A 23,304-nucleotide genomic window follows, 5' to 3' on the forward strand; every position below is an offset into this window, starting at 1 on the left:
AGAAAAATACTCAGAAGCAACATGCATTATATTGTTTTCAGTACCAACAAAAAACATTTTTATTGCTGCAGATTCAGAAGAGAATTCAATTGTGATACCTCTCTGCAAGTAGGTTAAACATTACTGCACAAAACAATGTTAAAATAGAGTAACAGTTTAGAGAATATTTAATCTAAGCTCCTCATTGTACAGATGAAGAAACAAGCTAGACTTAGTGTGCGCATACGGCTATCGAGCAATTCTAATTTCTCCAAGCCGAACCTACATTCCCTCCTGTTCAGGTCAGTGACCTTCATGTGACTGCCACTGCTCCCTGCACATCGTGCTCCTTATCCTGATCTGCTTGTCACATTTGAAGATTATATTTTACTTTTATGGAAAACCCACTGCTTTTTTGTGCATCATTTTAATTAATTTACACATTAGGAAATTTCTGTTAGGCTGCAGTATATTTGGAACCGTAACTTCTCCCTAAGGACACAGAACCACTAGTATATTTTATTTAAAAACTGGTAATACCTACAGAGACATGCCTATGATTGCACTTAAATGATACTGACCTGTGGCACTTGAAGTATTAGCAAGCGGGGGTGCCCATAACGTGGGGCTGGGAGTGCCAGAACTTGGACTTTGCAAGGGACTGACTGAGCTATTAAGAGCATTCAGGAGTGAGTTCGGGGTTGTTGAAGTGTTTAGAGATAAAGCGGTGGGGCCCAAAAGACCTGTAATGAATGAATGTAAAGTCAATATGCATAAATCCAAGATTTTAAAATAACAGACGGCACCAATACTGCCATTCAGAATGCACACTGATATAATCTGAGTGATAAGATTACCTTCTTTCAAATATTTACATGAAATACTGCATGATACAATTTCAACACAGGACCTCGCTTATCCACAAACAGATGCTGATGAGGAAATGGAAGGCAGATGTGCGTCCACATCAGGAAAGCAGGCAGGGTCACTGAGCAGCGCCACTGGCTCTGCATTCATTTCACTGGCCAAGATGAACAAAATTCTGCTCAAGTGGAAACCCATTTTCATCCATTTTCATTTCCCTGCATAACATAGCTGTCATATGCTGTCAGACAAACATTGCGAACCACTGACAATTAGCAGTGCCTAAGGGAGTGTCTTCCCACCCCAGATTGGCTCTGCCTGGCCCATCGCGGATGGGCCCAGCCACCTACAACACTTTTCATACGATGTCAAAACACATACGTGACTTCCTTGCACTCTGTCTCGATGTACGTGAAAACTTTTCTCAGAAAAAAAGTTTTCCCCTTGTTTTAGGGATTTAATGCTCGATTTAGGTAATGCAATTTTCCTTCTGGCATTTAAAATATGTTTTAAAGTAAAATGTGGATTTTTATACAAGTTTCCAGGAATACTTAGAGCATTAGGTATTACAGGATATGTATAGCCATAAAAACATTTTAAAAATTGAGTGATTATGAATCTCTACTCACTTTTTTCTCTCTAGTGCAGCAAGAACTCAGTTCCTGCCAAGTTCTGTGACTGGCATTTCCAGATGCACTGCTGTGTTAACGTGACTGTTCAGACCTCTAGTGGAAGGGACAACTTTTCCAAGAGGAAAAAAAATCTGCCTTTACTGTAATGGTGCCTAAGCAAGGCTACTTGGTATATTAATCACACTATTTAAACATGTTATTTTATTAAAGATTTTATTTTTTTAAAGAATAGCTATTAGAAAAAATTAAAGACTGCTGAGAGGAGTTTTCCTGTCTCAAGTCAACACTGAACTCGGCAGAATGATTTGCTAGGTTATTGCATTAACTCTTTATATAAAGGCTTTCAAGAAAATGTACAAGAAAGTAGGGAACCTAGCATAATTTCACAGAGCAACCACCTTCAGCCGGTAAGATGGGAATCCATTGTGAGGCAACAAATATTGCCGAGGCTATTGAGTGGCTCTCTCTACCTTAAAGAACTAAAGCACTGAGATGATGATTTCTTTCTTGGTCCTATACTTTGCCTTAGCTATGAACACAGGTCCGTCTGTTCCCTTGGTGGCCCCAGGCTAGGTTTCCTTTGTGTCTCAGGAACGAAGCAGGCCTAACCCCTGGGCGTGAGGGTTCTGCCTGGTCTCACCGCCCCCTCAGCACGCCCCTCAGCAGATCTGCAATTACTTTCTGAAATGCAAACTGGATAATCCGTATCTCTGGGGACTGATGGCAATATTGCAGATGCCAGAGAGAACAAACACATAAATTATAGTCGGCCTGCTGACTTCACTCTCAGTGGCATTCCTAATTTAGGAGAACAATCACAGCCGAAAATAAAACAGTCAGACGTTGATTATTTATGCTGAAATAAGAAGAATCTGGGAAACAAATCCATAGAGTCTAACTAAAAAACAAAATGGACTGATTCGAGTTTTGTTGCTTTCACCTGACCTGAGGGCTTGAAGAGGAAAAAACATAGCCTTTAAAATGTAGTCGCGCGCGCGGCAGAAAGAAAGGGAACTGGATTCACAATCCCCCAGTGACTGAGAGGTGCTATAATAATAAATTTTATACCTAGTCCAGTGAGTCCGAGGCCTGCTGAGGCTAAAATATCCAGGCTGGGACATGCCAGGCCGGCAGGGCACGATGCTGGGGAAGGACTGGTTGCTATGGTAACCCCACTGCTTTCAAGTCCGAGGAGACATTTCCTTGCTTCATACATATTTAAGGCATTTCGTTCAACACTTTTCACAATCACAGACTATGAAAACACACAATGGGAAAGAAAAAAGTGACATGCAAGTAGTCTACAATGAACTGGGCAGGCGGGTGAGAAATGAATGCAGTAATAAAAATTCCACTTAGGGAATTTATTAATGCTGCTTTAAAGAGTCAACTGCAAATTCTAGCCACTTACTATGTTTCCTCCTTTTGGTAAAACCGAAAGGCTAGTTACCATTCACTGGGTGTCTCCTGTATTCCAAGCACAATGAAGGAAGCTGCACACACATTCCAGTTCCCACCAAAACCTTATGATGGGGTGGAAATTATTATTCCTCTTCAGTGAGGGTAAGGGACTTACCCAATGTCACAGCACAGCTGTGGGGGCAGCCAGCGGGCTGGAACGCGGGCCATCTCTAGAGCCCATTCCCGTTTACATCCTCTTGTCTTTACATTAAAGCTTCCCCCCTTTATCTCATTTTTACAGAATAAATCAAACTTGTCTCCCTACAGTACATATACTGCATAATAACAGTCACTTACATTTGACATTTATGGTCTACCAGTTAACTAATAGACCTTGAGGTACCACTATTCCTCAATGATGACATATCTATGGCAAAGCTTACAGGAAAATAAATTCCTAAACAATAAATCTTTGTTATCAATGGACTCATCTAGAAAGCTGGAAGTGTGAACCCCAGGGGGGAAGCCTCCAACGAACAATAAAGAAAATCTGTGGCTGAGAAAGCAGTGGAAGCGGTGGTGAGCCGGGCGCCAGCAGGCATGAATAAAGCCCTGGGATGCCGCCGTGCTTGGCGTCCTCTCGCACACTCTGCTTCCCCTGACTTCTGCTCATTTCCTACTGAGCTCCAGGGGTTCTTCTTGTGTCTGCCCGTCTTAGGTGCACCAGTCCTCACAAGTCTATCACCTTTATCTTTTAGTCCTTGTACCTACAGTGACTCTAAGTCACCTCCTATTAGTCAAGCATGCATGACGCTTCATAATACAGAAAATTAATGCCCTAGTCTCTAACTTTAAACTCATTGTATCAGGTTCACTTAGAATCACTGCTATCTTTTCATTTAAAGTTTTCTTTTGAAGATGGCATGAGTTTGTCTTAAGCTGAACACTGAATATATTATTTACATATATAAAAAAAATTGTACCTAATATATATTATGCATATACCATTAGGTATATTTGATAAAACTTACAGCTTAGAAATTTAAAAACAGAAGGCATGACTCTTTGGTGTTTTACCTACTCTAATAAAAATATGCATAAATGATACCACTGAGTACATGCTATTATGCAACTTGCTTCCCCCTTCTCCCCCCAACACAACCTACCCTTCAATTTCTGGTACACAGGTTTCCTCGGAGTATATAACTAGAAGTGGAGTTGCTGGGGGTAGGGTATCACTCCGTTTAGTGTGTTTGGATGGTCTCAAATTGCTCTTGAAAGTGGTTGTGCCAATTTACAAAATATTAATATCAGACCAATCCTGTTTCCTCACTTTCTCACTAGCACTCAGTATCATTGGAATTCTCATTTAATTTTTACTGTGCATGGAATTACTGAAATTTTGTAACATCTTAACGGAAAGGTTCCAAGAAGGCTGAACTGGGTATAATTCATCACTAAAATATGTATTATTAAAGAAAATGGGCACTTCTTTACATCTACAGGGCTAGCACGGTCACTCAAAAAATGAATATTTTTTGGAATTGTACCGACATGTACACATACAATACTTAGCTTTATCAACTGCCTGGTAGCTTAGTAATGCTTAAAGTTACCAACTTGCAAATAAATTTAAAAAGGTTTTCTCTTTCCTTCTCAATATATTTATTGAAAAATAATGGTCACTAAAAATGGACTCCAAAAACCAACATACATAAGATAATGGTGATCAATAATGAATGTTGTTACAAGTTTATACTTGCACAAAATAACTAAATATGATATATAATGACACATATCATATAGGATATTTAGTCCCATGAATGGGCAAATACACACTTATATGCAAATAAAAGAGAATGTGATGTGACACATGGTTTTCTGGATCCAGACTCCACACCAACCTTGCTGGGCTGTTTTGGCTTTGGTTTAATACTAACGAAGACATCCAGCTGTTCCATCAACTGAGCGATAAATTGTGGATCAACTTCAATTTCTTCCTTCATATCAAACATCAGCACAAGAGGAAGACAACCCTAGGAAATGTCACAATACAGGGTGCAGGAGGTTAAAAAGCTATTCATTTAAACCCCTAATAATTTAACATGCCTACAAATAATGCAGTATTTTACAGATCTAAAGAGTAAACCAAAGTATCAAATCCAAACTACACACCTTCACGTAGCTCAGAGGGCTGTGTGAAAATAACATTGCATGGCAGAAACTACTTTTTGGTGACATATTTGTGTCTTAAGTTTCTGTTTTTGGCTCTGAATTTTTACGCCTCTCCACCTGGAAAAACTCCTCTGCTCTCCGATGTCAGTTGTGTTAGTGAGGCCAGAAGCTAGATTCTCAACCAAAGGAACGGTATTCATTTGAGCCTTTGTTCCAAGACTGACAGCAGTGGCTTTTCACTGTCTCCTGGATGAAATCTAAACACCTATCAGCATATAAAGATCTCCCCATTTTGGCCTGGTTGTGTCTGTGCAATCGCAGGTGTGTCTGCGTGTCAGCCCCCTCCCCCGGGCTGGACCAGCCTCTTCACTGCCTTGTACAGATACTCTACAGTGGCATCTTCACTCATCATAAGGCTTCTTCAGCAACACAAAGCCTACTTTTCTTCTGATGTACCTCAGACTTTACCTCCTCCCTCAAGCTAATTTCTGCACTGTGTAGCACTGCAGGGTTTGGTACTTGTTTTTTTCTCTGATGCTTTCTTCCTGGCCTCTAACCTACTGAGGATAGGCGCCACGTCACATACACTTTCTGAAGCACAGGATACTCAGGGCTAGCCTAATGACTGATGGGTTTTGTACGTAAGTATCAGGAGAAGGTGTTATGAAACATACTAGAATTAAAATGAAATTACTGTGTTTCATTTCTCTTGTGGACAAAAGTGATTTTTGTAAGGACATGGCTATTAAAAAAAGGTGATGGTGTTTAAAATATAGGTTGAATCCTTTTAATTTATCCCTCCCTCGGTTACTCCTTTTAATATTGTGCAATAATACTTTTTATTGCACACCTATACTTTTGGCAGGTATAGCCACAGTATGAAAAAGTTCACTGAACTCAAGATAATACCCTAAAGAATCTGAAAAGCAAGAAAAAATATGAAGAGTAAGCATAATAATCTTTGGATATGAATATGCTGTGTGATTAGCAAGATATTAAAAATAGCTTGATAAAGTAAATCTGGCTAAAAAATATCATTCACAACAAAATAAATTTCATAAAATTATGTATTATATTCTCTAATAATTAAAACAAGTTCTCATCTGTCAGAGAAATGGAGTCAACCATATGAAATTGAATTTCCTAAAAGTTTCTCAAAAACAAATTCTGCTAAGTTAATAATAGCAAAGACCATACGTGAAGCTTACTGATTCAAATGTCATTAAAGGTCAAGTTCTAAACAGAATAATACAACAGTGGTTTTAATAAAAATATTTGTTAGTCTACATTATGTCAGTTCATTTGGTAACTATATATCAACATTCACAATGGGTTTTTAAATGAAGATAGGAAGGATAAATATATTGCAAATTATAAGGTGGAAGCAGTACTGAATTATATAACTCTGCTATTTTTCTTCAATGTTTAACATTAAAATTCACAGCTCAAACAGCATTTTACAAATTATATCAGATTTATGAAACATCCAAACATTGCACACTATCAAAATTTGTCCTTGAGGGTAATATTTAAAATGTATTTTTACTTTCCTGTTTAAATAGAAGACTTTCTTTGCCAAATGAAAACTGCAAACCAATATAGGTCATATGAAAATAATAACCTTCCTCAAAATAGTTATTTCATTTGAACCTCTTCTGTGTTTAGTCTAAGTTTTAGAAAAGAAAAATACAGCAAGGAAATTACCTTACCTATATAACGCAATTTGGCCTGTGAGGCACCATCTGCCTCACTCTTTTCTTTCCTTTCACCAAGAAATGTCCTTAGTTGACCAGGTTTCCAAAGTGCTTTCATAAGTACCACTTTATTAAGGTGTGTGCAGCAATATACACTGTACCCAGAGATGTAAAAAAAAAAAAAATTGTAACACTAATTTCACTAAACCTACCATGAGATATTGCCTTGCAAGACAGACAGACTCAATGGTGCCCTGGAGGTAGACGGTGGATTTCTTTTGTGGATTACTAGGATCAGGAAAGTGGATCTGAGCACCTGTTCTCTGCATGATATGTTTGATGTTACTTCCGTTTCGACCCATCATAAAGAGATGATGTTGAGCTGCAATATCTAGTTGTGTGCTCACAGGAATAGCAGACGCCAAGCTGCCTGCCAGATGTTCCAACAGCATGGCAGTTCCTTCCTAGGAGAAAATGTGGGAGAGAAATACTTGTATAAGGTAACTGTTCACACACAGAGAAAGAGTCTAATGCACTTTTAACAGCTATAGAAAACTACAACACATTCTATAAACCAGAATGTAACGCAAGAGAAAATTCTGAAAAACAAGTCGAAAATTCTTTACAAATAAAACTTGAATCATTTGTACCCTTACGATGTTCGCAATTATCTCCATCACGTACCTTCACAGCACTAGTGTTATTCTGAGACCCTCGTACTATGACAGTAGCACCATACATTCGGGAACGCTGTTTAAAGGACACTGAAATGTTGTATGTTTGGGATATGTGCTGGATGGAGGGGGAATTAGGATCAGGAACTGGCTGAAGAATTCCAGCAATCGGTAGCTCAAACATCAGCACCAAAGGAAGCAGCTCCTAAAATGAAATTATGAAAACCCAAAGCGAATAGCTATATTATCATACATTTAGATATATGTATAACTCATTCATTCTTTTCTGGAGAGGGAATATTAAAACATAAATTGCTTTCATTATAGACATAATCTTGGGTAGAATATGTAAGGTTTCTTAAAGTAAAGGAGACTTTTATGAAACATGAAAGTTTGTAACTTTAATTGCTTGTGGCATTTTCCTCAGGGCTCTAATTTCAAAACCACCAGAGAAACTGAGTCAGGTAAAATCCAGAATGTTTCTAAGGAACTTCTTTAATACATGGAACCAACCTCTGTCACTATCTCCTACACAATGAACACACTACTTTATTATAAATGGATAAATTATGATATTTTTAATACTCTATAATGAAAATATTGCAGATAGTGATTTATGGTATTAAAGTAATAAATAGTTACCCGAATTCTAACTCGGGCAGACTCTACTCCTGCTGGTTGTCCTGCTATAGAAACCTGCAAAGACAAGGAAATTCAAAATCAGGTTTATTGAACCCACATCTGCTTTTCAAGTTACCCCCATCCTTGCTACTCAAAGTGTCCTCCAGGAAAAGGCAGCATCAGCATTATCCGGGAGGCTGTTAACCCAGCAAACCCACTTCTGAGAAAATATCCTAAGAAACTCAAAACACTAATTTGAAAGAATACATCCACCCCTGTGTTTACAGCAACATTATTTATAATTGCCAAGATCTTGGAGACAGCCCAGGTGTCCATCTATAGATGAGTGGATTAAAAAGCTGTGGTACATTTACACAGTGGAATATGACTTGATCATAAAGAAAATCCTTTTGTGATAGCATGAGTGACCTAAAGATTATTATGCTAAGTGAAATAAGCCAGTCAGAGAAAGACGAATACCATTTGATCTCATTTATGTGTGGAATCTAATGAGCAAAATAAACTGAAAAACAAAATAGAAACAGGCATAGATACATGGAACAGACTGACAGTTGTCAGAGGGTGTGGGGGGACTGGATGAAAGAAGGTGAAGAGATTAAGCAAAAAAAATATGTATGTGTAACAGACACAGACAACCATGTGGTGAGAGCCAGAGGGAAAGGGGGTGGGGGTCCCGGGAGGTAGGCGAAGGGAGGCGGCTGGGGATGGAAAGAGACTGCCTGGGGCGGTGGGCATGGACAGTGTGCAGATGCTGTTTAATTGAGTTGTACACTTGAAACTTGTATGGTTTTGTGAACCAATGTCACCCCAATAAATTCAATTTAAAGAAAAGGATCTCAGGCACCAACCCAGAACTGCTTAATCAAAATTTGCATTTTAATGAGCTCCTCAAGGAATTTGTGTCAATTGATCTACATTACCCACTGGGCTTACCTGAAACCTCACAGGCCCATGAGGCCATCCTGCCTCCTTCATAATTTGTCCTGTTCACTGCATTTTCTCCCTTTTGTTTAAACTCTTCGGAGACTGGATGAGTATCAATATGCAACGATGCTGCTGTACTAGGTTCTTAAGATGCTGAACTACATCTGTACTAGCAGGTAAAAAAATGTTGCTCTAAGACCCACCTCCAGCCCTCCTAGGATCCCCCGGACTTTCCCAGGACCCACCAACTAAAGATGTAACCTTGGCATCAGGGTAAGTGTGTTGGGCCCAGGACACTGCTCACAGAATGCCTGCTTATGCCAGACCAGTTGTCAAATATTTTCAATACTGCCCCTGCTTCCTACCATGGCTTTCGATCTAGTTCCTCATGTACACATCCTGCTGTCTCATCAGTCCCCATTTATTCACCTTTGTGGCAGATACAGTTTCTAGTATCTTGATTAGCTTAGAAGGGAAAAAACTTTTAAATAACTCAATATTATCTGATCTTCAAGTATGTACTTAAAATGCTTTCATGTGGACAGGTGAGTTCCACTTGTTTCCAAATATAAGACCTAAGAGAAATGGGTATGAACTAAAGAGAGACATAATTTAGAAGTACAAACTGGTAGTTACAAAACAGTCACAGGGATGGAAAGTACAGCACAGGGAATACAGTCAGTAATATTGTAATAACTACGTGTGATATCGGATGGGTGAAAAATTTAACAGGGTGGCCACTCTGTAAGTTACATAAATGTCTAATCAGGGCCTTGTACACCTGGAACTAATATAATAGTGTGCATCGACTATAATTCAAAAATAAAAAAATTTCTTAAAAAGAGAGCTACGACTGAACATTAGGAAGCTGGGCGCTCATGGATTGCCGTTCAGGAGGCTGTGAGAGAACCCCAGCCCGGGTGGGCGCTCGGACCAGCCAGCCTCAGGTCCTTCCCGAATTCACGTGCTCTCCGGGCCCTTCCTTACGGACTTCACTGTATGTTGCCGTCACTTCCCCCCTCTCTTCTACCAACCAGCCACTTAAGAGATCAAGAGTTTCAGGCCCGCCTACAACGCGTCCCTTTAAAGAAGCGGGGCACTGTCAGTCCCCACTGCATGTCATCGCCACGATGACGTTTGTGCTCTCGTCTCCCCAAAAAAGATACACACGTGGAAAATTAAGGCTGTAAACTCTGTTACATACAAATTCATGTGAAAAGGTAAAGCACCTGGTTGCTTTTTTCTGCTTGGTTATTCCTGTTGGAATCTGGAAAGTGGATGTGGCATCCTGTTTCTTCCATTACTTTTTTAATATTGTTGCCGCCTTTGCCGATGACATGAGAATGTTCTGTATGTGACACATCCATCTTCAAGGTGACCCGGTTGCTCTATGTGGAAATAATGTATTAATTCTTGACACATGAAAAAGGAAGGAACAACTCCCTAACACATCCCCCACCCAAGGGAACAGTATTAACAAAAAGTGAGCCACAGCAGGCCGTACAGATTTCTTAATAAGGTCACCTTAATCTAAAAATTTTTGACATCTATATATTTCTCGTTGGTTATAAAAAAAGAAATTCTTATTTTCAGACAAATTTGTCATATGAAATAGAAAGATATAATATTTAGCAAGCTAATTTTCGGAAAGTAGTTTTTAAATAAAATCAGGTACAATTATAAATAAATTACTCTTTTTTCTTTAATAGACATTATTCATGAAACATTTAATTCAAGTAACTAAAAACAGATGAAAACACAATTACAAGACTGACTATACACATATATATGCTAGTACAACTGTAGAACTAGGATGATAGAAAAATAGAAATAAAAATAAATCTCAATCTGAATAAAGAAGTATTTATAAACGTTTTCACAACTTCTATAATACTGTATGTCAAACTTTACAAAGTAGAGCTATTATTCTGTCTGGTAGGAAGAAAAATGAAGAGATCACAAAACATAGTTCTCTAACAGTAAAGTGGCTTAAGTAGAACAACACAAAGTATGAGATTAGTTATATTAAAGCAAAATGTAAAATTCTAAGACATGATGAAATATGGTCATATGGAATCCATGTATTTAATTTTGAGAAATTTAGTGCTATAAAATTATAAAGAGAGATACGAAATCTTTTCTCATTTACAAAATGGATACTAAAATTCAGTCCTTAGTAAAATTTAAAAGTATTAAGACAACCAGACATAAAAAAATATCAATAGTTTTATATCTTCTCGATTCTTAATTTTAAATATACCCATTAAATACTTTGGTTTTTAAAACAGCTCTTTTAGTTTAAACTTTGAAATACAGGAGGATATTCTTTTTAAAGGAATTTCTAAAATAGTTAATAATTATAAAGTAAATAATTCTTAAGAATAAAAAATAAAAAAAGAACAAGAAAAGAAAGAGGAAGAGCTCAGAAACCATCTCTATGAACTATCAGATGATTAAGAACCAGACAGCCTGGATTTAAATCCTACCTCCCCACTTACTAGCAACTGGATCCTGGTTAAATTCTCTAATATCTGTGCTTAGTTATGAGAATAAAAAATGAGTATTTTAAAAGTGCTTAGCAAAGTGCCTGCCATATAGCAATTTAAAGTGTTTATTAAAATTAATACTCACCAATGAGTATGCATTTTTAAATACTTAAATCTCCCTATTATCTCTATATATAGTTGCAGAGAATGTACAAGAGAAAGTGTCAGGTGTCATGCCATCTCACATGGAGCTTATGCAGGAGATCATTTCAGTTTTCTACTGGCATCATAAAGCCCAATATGCTAATTCTTACATTCTTCATTACTTGCCCTACACAAATAAGGATCAATGTCTACTTCTGAAGATGGCACATACATACATACATATGTACACTTACACACATACATATATATGTGTATATACATATGCATGTAGATATACCATTATTCAATTACCCAATAAGAGAGAACCTATTCAGATTTTAAACAGAACTTTACACCCATTGTAGAATCACATGTGCTTATTTTAAAACCCACCATTACTTTCTCCTGGTTTTTCTTCTCCAAATGGTTCTTTCATAACAGCATGAAGTAGCCCTTGCAGAGACAAGGTTCTGACATCTGAGTGTCCTTAACATTCACTTACTTTTGTGTCTAAGACAGACATGATCATTTCCTTGGCTTCCTTAACGTCTTCTTTCTTTCCAGAAACCTTAATATGGGGATCTATAAGAAATCAAAAACAAACAGCTCATATGAAACCTTTAAACTCTGTTTTGAAACAGATGTTACAATATAAGAAAAGAGATTCTGTAATAAATTCAATATTTGATTCGTTCTAAGTGTGTTATCACTAATAAAGATAAAAATATAAAAAAATCCAAATTCTGCATTCATTGGTTTCTCCTTCTAAAAACTGATTAAACCATTTAACTTTAAACTTAATTTAAAAATAAGTATACCATGTAATTATATTTTGAACAAGTGAGGAGTATACAAATTCCACTTATTAACTGATCTCTCATTACATCCAAGGCCCTGTTCTAATACTTTAAATGCATTAACTCATTTAATCTACACAAGAGCTTTCTTTGTATGGCTAGAGAGGAAACTACTGTTAATAGAAAAAACAACTTAATCTGCATTAACATTTATCAAAAATTAGTATTAAGTGACTAATATGAGGTCTCTCCAGAAAAAGTCCAACCATTGTTAATATAGCGAGGAGAGTTTGCAGGACATCGATGTAACCTGGCAGCCAAGGAAGTGTACTGGAATGCGCATGTGTGAATAATGACAACTTCGCTGTGCTAGTCAGTGGGAGCAGTAGACGCTGCTGAGTGAGAATGTATACTGTGCGGCCACTGCATCCAAAATTACTGAGCGAGTAGAGCAACAAATCTGCATCAACTTTTGCATTAAGCTTGAACATTCCTCTGAGGAAACTATTCGGGTGACTCAGAAGGCTTTTGAAGACGATGCAATGAGTGCAGCACAAATAAAAGTGTGGCATGAATACTTCGAAGATGGTTGAGAATCTGTTGGAAGCAATCCACATTCTGGAAGGCCTGCCACAAGCAGAACACTTGAGAATGCTGAACGTGTACAGGCTGCAATCAACAAAGATCAGTGACTGACAGTGTGAGAACTAGAAGCTGATCTGGGAATGCCAAAACTACTGTGTTCGAAATTTTGAAGCAGAATCTTGGCATGAAATGTGTCATGTTCCAGGGCTTCTGCTACCAGAGAAGAAGGAACATCGTGCTGCAGTTGCTAATGACTTGATTCAAATCGCTACCAATGAACCAGATTTCTGCAAGAATATGATAACTGGAGATGAATTGTGGGTCTATGGCTATGATCTGGAAACAAAGGCCCAGACATTGCAGAGGAAGTTGCCTGGTGGTCCACACCCAAAGAGAGCACGGCAAAGTCACAGGAAGATCCAGACCATGTTAAGCGTGCTTTTTACTGGGAAGGTTCTGTCCATCACGAGTATGCCCCTCCAGGCCAAACAATTAATAAGGAGTACTACCTTGATGTTCTTCATCAGTTAAGAGATGCACTATGACAAAAACGGCCACAGCTATGGGATACTGATGAATAGCAACTTCATCACAACAATACACTTGCTCATGCATCGTGTCTTCTGCAGAGTTATTTTGGTGAAACACCAAATCACCCAGGTGACTCACCCCCCTACAGCCCAGATTTGGCACCCTGCAACTTCTGGCTTTTCCCAAAACTGAAATCACCTTTGAAAGGGAAGAGATTTCAGACCATCCATGAGATTCAGGAAAATATGACAGGGCAACTGATGATGATTCCAATAAAGCATTTTGCAGAGTGTTTTGAACAGTGGAAGAGACACTGGGAGACTTGTGTCAGGTCCCAAGGTGCCTACTCTGAAGGGGACTGAGGCATCATTGTCCTTTATACAATGATCCTTGTATCTTCTTCAATAAATGTCTCTGATTTTCATAATACATGGTTGGATACTTTCTGGATAGACCCTCGTTCATATATGTTACTACTACTGCTTATTACTGCCATGGAAAGTTATATAGGAAAGCATTCATTCATTTAGCATCTACTTTCTGAACCTCCACTCTGTACCAGAGCATTATTCTAGGGGCTGGGGATCTGTCAGTGAGGAAAAAAGAGCCCTGTCCACATGGAGTTTACAATCTTGTGCAGGGAGACAAAAATTAATCAAATGAATAATTATCTAGTATATTAGAACCTAACTGCCGTAGGAAAGAAAACAAAAGGATCAAGAGTACCAGCGACGGGACAGGGGTAGGGGCATTAATTAGCCTCACTGATGAAGTGAGATGTGAGTAAAGGCGTGAAATGAGGTGAGGCAGCTGGCCACGCTGGAGCCTTACCGTGGAGGGAGGGAGGCTCAGAGCCAAAGCCCCAGAGCGGGGCTGTGCCTCTGCAGCTCCCTCTTCGGTCAGGTCCTCAAGTCTCCCCGGCAATCTAGGTGTCCTGTTACCTCACAGGTCAGCCTGGCAGAGACAAGGTCTTTCTGGGATAAGCCAAAAGGGCCATACCACTAGCTTTAGTGATAAAGCTGAACAAAGATAATTCTTCTTCATCATCACAATCATTACAATGCCAATCTTACTGCCTCCAACATCCAGCCTTCTCTGCTAAGTCTTTCACGTACTGTATTCCGCCTCAGGCTGGGGACAGCATCAGAAACTGTTTGCTGAGCATCTTTCACAATGAATAAGCAATTCTGCCTGAGTCCTTAGGCCATCAATTCTCTAGGATAAAATATCAGAGTCACCTGGTGGGGATTTTAATCAAATGACACATCCTGTTCTCATAGTATGATTTACCCATTCCCATTCCACCACGCATTTGAAAATCAAGATGGCATCAAGAGCAGGTCATATTCACAAAGTGCATTTGAGATACTGAAGGGATGAGGATAGAAATAGAAATACAGAGACAGAGATAGAGATAAAAAGAAAGAAGAATGGGAGGGAGAAAACATGTTTTTGAAAGCCACCCCCTCTTAGGAGCAGGACAGAGCAATAGCTTCAGCGCTCAGGAATGCATCTGGCCTCCGGGGGAGACACCCCAGCAGCTGTGCTTAGTTTGAGTCCCTGCCATCACCTCCGGCCCCCATCTTCTCTCCCCCCAGGCTGAGTCTCCCGGTGGCTGCGCTTGGCCTTAGGCACTTCTCACTCTGTTCTTGAATCCCTGTTCTGACATCTGCCCTGTCAAAGGGACGCTGTGAAGATCAAAGACCTTAAGATTGGTTAAAACTCTCTAAAACGTGTAAGCGTCAGGTATTATACGGCTGGGGGCTTAAAAGTCCAACAAAATGAATGCATAAACACCAGAAGTCGGGAGAGCCTGCACAATAAAGTTAGGGTTAGTGTGTTGTGTTCATAGCGCTTGTTCCCTACTGCATCCTAACCGAGAGGCGGTTTCTCTGTTAAGACTCTCTGCCAACTTTAACACATGTAAACAAACAAAGCATTTTCTCCAATAATTCTCATTGTATCTATTAGAACTTCTCTAGGCAATATTTACAAAAGGAGCTGTCTGCATTCAAAATTTTGGTCTCAACTATCTTCAGCTTTGGTCTGAAGAGGCTGCCTGGGATATTAATCTCTACTGAAAATGCTCACGACTCAGGACTAAAAATCGGTTTTCCCAAAACATGCTTGCTCATCAGAATTGTAACTTGCTAAAATACCTATTAAGTTCCTGGGTCTCCAGGGCCCATCATTCAGTGTTTTGTTGGTTTCCCAAGTGATTTTTTTTTAAATTAAGTATAGGACAGAGCAGATTAAACCACATAAAAAATGTAACTGCAGTCTCTTATGCATGGGCCGAGTATATATAACATAAAATGCATGCAGGACCGCTCAGCCCAGAGCACCAGAGCCAGGAAGAGGAGCCCACATAGCATCTGCTGTGAAAATCAGCGGGGACTCTGTCCAGCGGGCAGAAATGGCGGTCTGCTCGACTGGGTGAAAAAGGTAAGGGGTAAAGCAGAGAAAAAAGAAAACTCTCATAGAAACAGACCACAGTATGGTGATAACCAGAGGGAAAAGGGGGTGGGGACAGGCAGAAGAGGGTAAAGGAGGGCCTGAATGGTGAGGGAAGAGGTCTTGACTTGGGGTGGTAAATACACAGTACAATATACAGATGATGTGTTAGATAGCATTGTGCACCTGAAACCTATGTAATTTTATTAACCAATGTCACCCCAGTAAATTCAGTAAGAAAATTTTAAATAAACACATTTTATTTCAAAGTGAAAGAGCACCATCTAGTGACTAAAATTTTTAATTATCAAAGGATACAAAGAAGGGACACAAACAACATATAGTCGCCAACATGGAACATCAAACTGTCTCCAGGACCCAAGTCAGCACTTGTTTATAAAACAGCTCTTTAAATAATCAAGTCTCATAAATACAGAGAAAAACAAACATGACAAAATTCTGGTTTAGACTGTAGAGCAGCTCGTAGCAGTGTATTTTTCATTCCCCCTTTTGCCCTTGCTTACGAGATATCTGCAAGATGTACGCTCATATTTCAGGTCGAGCTTAATGAGCTCATTTCAAAACCTGAAATACCACTCTCCGCTCTCTGAGTGCTACAGCGTACAGTTCAAACGCGTCCCAGCGACACCACAGGGACGAGGGGTTCATTCAGACCCACTCTGGGAATACTTGATGGCGAAAAGTCCAAGTGCTAACCTTATGAATAAACACAAACACAAGGAAAATGTCAGCTGTGGAGACTGCTGGAAGATGAAAGAGAAATAGGCAATACGTGTATAGTCTCCCCCTCCCCCAAATTAAGTGCTTTGAAAGACAATTCCAGTTTCGGCATGCAAGTTTTGAGACATCTGCTCTAAAAATAACATTCATTGCTTCATAATCAGCCCTCACACTCCCCGAATACGGGGACAGTTCTGTAACGTCCACAGTGCCAAACCAAGTAACAGACACCCAGCAGACTGCCTGCTGCAGGATGGACCGATGGCCCCCCTGCGGGGCGGGGGGCGCAGGCGGCAGCGGGGAGTTAGCACAGAGCGGGTGCGATCTGTGGGAAGAGGCTAACCTCATAGCCAAGGTGACCGCAGGTCCTGCACTTCCCCAAACAGTCTTGACTGCAAATATTCTGCTCTTATTATCTCTATAAAAATACAGAGAACTTTCAGATATTCATCTAGCTTTTTAAATTCCTGCCCTATCAATCTGCTCACGTCTCTATGGGAGAGAGAAATACCAGACGGTGATCCGGCCCTCACTGGGTGATAAGCAGCTGCAAGGACCTGGACCTGGGAATGGACCGGGGTATGAAATGAGAATTGTCCATGTGAATGCTGAAAAGAGCGCTAAACCTGTGTGCAAAAAGGCTTCTATCACTTCCATGTATTCATAAGGACTTGATAAGGCAACAACTGTTTTTGTATATGCTAAAAACCATCTTTTCAGGAAAAATAGTTGGGATGTTTACATGCACTTAAATGAAATTTTAGTTATAGTTACAAAGATGATCTCAGTACCCTGGTTTCTACTCTGTAATTTCCCATCCTTAGAAACATTCCCATTTCTGGAAATACTGGTAAATATTTTATTGCCTTTTTTCCCCTTTCTCGAGCTTAAACCTCCTTCCCATTTCATTCCCATCCCACAGCAAAATCTATAGCAAAATCTATAGAAAGTGCTCGTCGGCCATTTCCCTGTATTTTCTTTGCGACAGAAAGTAATGTCTTACTGACACATGATGGATTGGAGAGCCTTCCATGTTTCACCCCTGAGCTGTTTGTAGCTGCTTTCCTGTCTCCAAGACTGAGTGCTGTTGAGCGAAAGATTCAACCCCCCAAAATTCAAAGTAATGCTTTCATTCGCAGCATGTTCTCTCAGAGAGGGAAAACAACAGCACATTCTTTGTTTCACTAACCCAACTCCTCCCACCCACAATGCCGACAAATAAAAGAGGGCATCTTAGAGTTGCACTTTTGTTTATGGGGAAAAGTTCCTGAAATCAGGATGGTTTTGGTACATTTCATGCATATAAACAAAACTGTCACACTGGCCTTAAACCTGTAAGAACAGGCCAGTGGGCAGACTTCACTTTCTCCTGGCCTAGAGCTCTTTTCAAATTCTTCCTAATGAGTCTTAGACTTTAACACTATCTAACCAAGAAGGACGGGGACGGGGCCGGGGCCCGGGCCGGGGCCGGGGCTGGGTCCTGGTCGGCAACACTATAGGGAGTGGCCGGCATTCAGGGGCAGAGCGGCATCTGCAGCCCCACTGAAGTCCCCGCAACCACTGTGAGTGCACCCACTGCCGGCAAGCAGTTCCAAAGCAGAAATGACCATTTCTTTGTATAAGAAAGACTGTGTTCTAAGGTAAGTCTCAGAAAAAGCCCCATACATGTCAAGGGCACTGGCTGACTTGGATCACAGAGGGAAATGCTACAAAATGCCAGCTACAGACTGTATTAAATTTTAATGACTTTAACTCTGCAAAAGGCTACAGATTCCCTTCATATTGTGGGGAAAATATGTAGATTCCACAGTTATGATAACAAGGTATGCATCTCAATTAAGCCATAAAGAAGCTCTGTTACATAGAAAACGCTGAACCTCTGGAGTATAGTTTCTTAAAAAAAAATGAGAAAGTCTGGTCATATCATTGTTATACTTTCTCATAAATCTAAATTTCTTTAATATAAAGCAGCACTTACTATACGGTTCTTAAATAAAACATGATATGCAACTTCATTTTCCAGTTTTTTGGTGTCTCATGATAAGGAGCTCACTAAAGATATCACACTAAAATGTTTCCCAGAACCTTGAATTGCAGGCAGTAAGCACAAAAATGTCTGAAACAGCAAGCTGCTCTGAGTGGAGGAAGATCCGCCTCTGACCCTTGGTGACGGCCCCACAGCTGGCTTCAGAGATGGCAGCTGGGGCTGTCCTTTTGTTCTGCACACTCTAGGAATGGGCAATTCTGCATCAAAGTAGATGCATTCCAGGGTTCACCCCACTGGCATTCCCGAAATAATCTGCTTGCAGGCCGAGAAGAAATGCAGAGACAGCCCTACCCAGAGAAGGGATTCGACTTCAAACCCTATTTGAGCCCTGTCACAGTTCACAATGGATACCCTGCAATGCATCTGCTACTTTGAACTATTTTCTTTTAGGCTGGCAAGTCACTTTGCTGATCAGCAAAAGTGAATTCAACTCACAGTCAACTGGCCACAGCTCATATTTTCCTATGAAACAAGAGTTTCCCTCTGACCTCTTGAGAAACAGACTGTCCTTTATAAACAACAAAAAAAGTTATACAGGTCAAATAACAGACCAATATTATGTTTTGTAAGGGGAGATATATACTTTACCGAGAGACAAAACCTGAACTGACTCATTAAATGTATTGGAAACGATTTTAAAAGAAGGAAACAGTAGGAAGTCAATACACTTTCAACTTATTTTATAGTCAGTAAGTAATATAGAACCCAGATTCTTTCAGGAATGCCGTTCGACAACAAGAACTCCAATAAACTGAGTTACAATAAAAGGGCAAAGAGTGTGTGAGGGGGGGAGGTGGCAGAAGAGCCCAAGCTATGCGTGGTTAAGGTGGAATGTCGGGGAGCAGACAGAACAGCCCTGATACTACAACTGAGGTCAAGGAAAAACAAGTCCACCTGTTGCAGACACTCCCTGCACAAGCTATGCTGCTTTAAGATAAGGCATTAAATCATCCTTACTTGCCATGTCTGAAACCTGAAAATGTCGATCTCCTTACTAGATAACTAAAAGAGAAGGGAGAGGGATGATGGAGAAGTACAAAAGCAAATGCATTTTAAATTCAAAAACCTAGTTTTCCTGAGGGAAAAAAATACTTCCATAGGTACCCACAATCAGTTTACATACCATAATGTCCCAAGATAAATGCCTATCAAAATTCCATTTGGCAGAATTAAATTTAATTAAACTCAGTACCCAACAGAGAAAGAGCATGTTGCACGGGACAGTGGCCTGAGTACATGAGCAAATTGAAAGAAAGTATCGCAAGCTTCTTAAGATGTTTTCCCATCCAGCTGTTTGGCAGTGACGGGAGAGGAGCTGCCCTCACTGCTACAGCAATCAACACCGCAGGCAAGCTCTTGCTGACTGAAAGGAAAGGGTGTGGCCACAGACTGAGAAGGAGACGATGGACACCTTGATCAATGAGGTAGAAAAGAGCTATCAGCTTGGGAAAATTCAAAGCTGGCCAGAAGATACACAAGCGCTTTTGCTGATGGAATTCCAGCATGTCCAACATAATCAGAAATAAGAGTTCAAAATACAATGATAATGCACTATTATAATGGTTCTCTGCTGATGTTTCAACTTTAAGAGGAAAGGAGGCATGACAGGGAAGAGGTAAACTGGGCACATGCCTTGTCTCTGTTAAGATTCCGTATGTGCCTTATCAAAGCTGTTTATTTAATCAGAAACAGAGTTATAGGAACTCAGCAAAAACCTAGACATGATCGCAGAGAAGAACCACCAAATGCAAACAAAGTAATAAGCAAACTCAAAGCATAACGGATGAAATAATCAGGAACAGATGTATTTAAGGAGTGTGAGAATTGGAAAAAGGATAACTACCTTATCTTATAAGCCACCTTATCTTAAGCAGTGTAAACTAAACTCTAAGCATAACTGCAGAGTTGCCGTTCAGGTACAAGGAGGGCAGAAAAACTCCAAAGCACAAGAGAAATGGAACACGGAGGGTGGAAAGGGTGGAAACAGAAAGTTAAGACCACAAAGTCTAATGCGATCAGTTTCTTGAAGCCTTTGGCATCCAAGCTCTATATTCCAGAGATAAGGAAGAGGATTCTGGGAAGGGGGAGGAAGGGAAACTAAGTGCCAGGAAGAAATCTGGAATCACTGAATGGTTATAACAATTCTACAGAAAGCATGGGCTGTGCGAGGTTACTGCGACGGAGAACATTCACATATGCAGGAGCTACAGATGGGCAACTCTTGCAACAGTGGGAACAAAGCCCAAGCTGCATGGCAAGACAAAAGCAGTCACGTAGGGACCCAGGATGAGCGAGGAGCCTGTACAAGAGAGCTGACCTGGACACAGGCCCCTGGAAGGGAACCGGAGTCCCAAACCTACACACAGGGTCCGTCTGACAAAGGAGGGGACGCTGACGCCGGGATGGAGGTGCCTGCCAGGATAGAGCATCCTCAGGAAACTGTGCTGAGATAACAGCACGTTACGCAAGAATTTTTAGGAGCCAGAAGTGACTAATCTCCTTTCTCTCTCCAAAGAACACTGATGTTCACAGTGCACAGGGCAGCTCCCAGCGGTACGCCTGTGGTCTAAACTCAAAGCGCTGTAATCTGTGTCCAGGGCAGACCGTCCCTTTTTACAACAGCTGGGACTGTTCGTGAAACATCATTAACACGCCACTGCTGGCTACCATTACAGAAAACTGCCATGTGTTTAAAGGTTTACACACATTAGACAAGGGAGGTCCTGGAAATGAAGACTTGACCCAATCATACCACATACATGATCTCTTTGTTTTACTTCTGGCCTACTAAGACATTTGAAAACCAGAAATTCTGTCTTTTCAAGATTTTTGAGGCACAATTAAGGGTATAGAGAAGAAAAAGTCAAACTTTTAGGAATTCAGTTCTAAAAATAACGTAGCAACCTGCGAGCGGCATTACAATTCCCCACCTCTCTCCTCCCTGTTGCAAGGTTTAGGGATTGCTCTGGAAGCAGTCATTTAGGGGTCACCCAGCTCTAGCGGTTGCAGATTCTCAGGAGTGTTCATAATTCAGAAGGCAGTCATTTTCACAAAATTTAAAAGTACCTATAGGCAAGTGAGCCTTAAAGAAAATTACTTAGGAAACGCGTATCTGCCCGTCCTTTCTTCTTACTCCCACTTTCCATGAGGAGCTGAAAAGCTGGGAACGGTTGTCTTGTGCCGCCACACACGGCAGCAACAGTCACGCCCGCCTCCCACAGCGACTGTCTGTTTCACTCGTACCTTCTTGGTAACTGAAGTGAGTAGGAAACAAAGACCTTAGTATCTCAGTTCTAAGAGTTTTGTATCTTGGGGGGGGGGATAATATTTAAATTATCAATTAACTTCAAAAATGGTTCTTTGTTTTTTGTAATAAAAATATCCAACGTTACCTTAAATTCTAATAATTTCTAAATCAGGATTCACCAGAAGTAATACTTCTGCCTAAATTAAGTAATAAGAAGTCTGAGAGGTCAGGATTTTAAAACTAGCTTTTCTTCTCAGAACAAGAAAGTGGGGGCTTCTCACCAAAATTCATAGAAATATACATCATCTGATAAGGGAGACTAACAAGAAATTTGCTCTTAAATAAATCTGTTTCTATACAAAGAGCTCCTATGAATCAAGGGGGGAAAAGACTAATTATTACATTAAAAATAGGCAGAAGAGATGGATAAAAAATTCAACAGGAAAATGGTCAATAAATATATAAACATGAATAAAGTTCAACCTTATTAATCATTTTTATTTATAAAATTGGTAAAGATTTTATTAAATTACACATAAGGCTAACAAAGATATAATGAAACTAACATCCTCTTGATGGAAATAAAAATGGCTGCAAAATGGAGAGCAATATGGAAATATTATTGAAGAATCACAGTATACAACTTCATTTTAGGAGTACCCATGCATTCAGCAGAATAAAAAGGAAAACAACATAGTTAATAGTGATTACTTCTAAGTTATGGGGTCAAAGGTAATTTTTATTTTATTTTATTTTTCAAGCTCTTCTGTATTTTCTATCTTGAGAAGTATACATTCATAATGTGGAAAAATACTCATACCTTGAAAGATTATCTGTATCACTCAAGTCTGAGATCAACTTGCACAAATGACATCTTTATACTTCAAAGAGAAAATGCATTTAAGTCAGAATATCTTGTTTTCCAAGCACAATGTTTCAAGAATACCTTTAAAAACTGAGACATTTTAAAATGTTAACAATAATGACACAGTGTTTTCTCAATTAGAAAATTCCTTCTTTCTCATCTACAATTCTGGCAGGCTTTTTGCCATGCAGTTTTTGAACTTTAGTTTTTTAATTGTTGTGCCATCACTCTTAACATTTTATTAACATACTTGGGCTCCAGACACAGACTTCCCAGTGAAACCAGAGCAAAAACTACATGACAAGGTGAGCTGCAGCTGAAAGACACGTTTGGAACAGAGTTCAAATAACTGGTGAGGGCCATATGCTTATGGCCACATCCCCCTTTTTTTTCAGCCATTGCTTTCAAAATAAGTGGAAACA

At 39.8% G+C, this 23,304-nt stretch overlaps 1 protein-coding gene across 1 annotated transcript in view; it reads right to left on the reverse strand.

Annotated features, from left to right (window-relative positions):
* Window positions 1-23,304, reverse strand: part of BICC1 (BicC family RNA binding protein 1) — a 257,023-nt gene that overhangs the window by 26,250 nt on the left and 207,469 nt on the right. The window contains exons 4-11 of the mRNA XM_054572762.1: window positions 12,118-12,197; window positions 10,215-10,373; window positions 8,062-8,115; window positions 7,430-7,624; window positions 6,958-7,209; window positions 4,781-4,912; window positions 2,544-2,730; window positions 561-722 (exon numbers count right to left, since the gene is read on the reverse strand). Of these exons, the coding sequence (XP_054428737.1) occupies window positions 561-722; window positions 2,544-2,730; window positions 4,781-4,912; window positions 6,958-7,209; window positions 7,430-7,624; window positions 8,062-8,115; window positions 10,215-10,373; window positions 12,118-12,197 (1,221 nt within the window). The remainder of the gene's footprint in view (window positions 1-560; window positions 723-2,543; window positions 2,731-4,780; window positions 4,913-6,957; window positions 7,210-7,429; window positions 7,625-8,061; window positions 8,116-10,214; window positions 10,374-12,117; window positions 12,198-23,304) is intronic.

This window comes from Pteronotus mesoamericanus, unplaced genomic scaffold, assembly GCF_021234165.1.
Source record: "Pteronotus mesoamericanus isolate MK-2021 breed Mesoamerican mustached bat unplaced genomic scaffold, CSHL_Meso_final contig_24, whole genome shotgun sequence".
Taxonomy (NCBI): domain Eukaryota; kingdom Metazoa; phylum Chordata; class Mammalia; order Chiroptera; family Mormoopidae; genus Pteronotus; species Pteronotus mesoamericanus.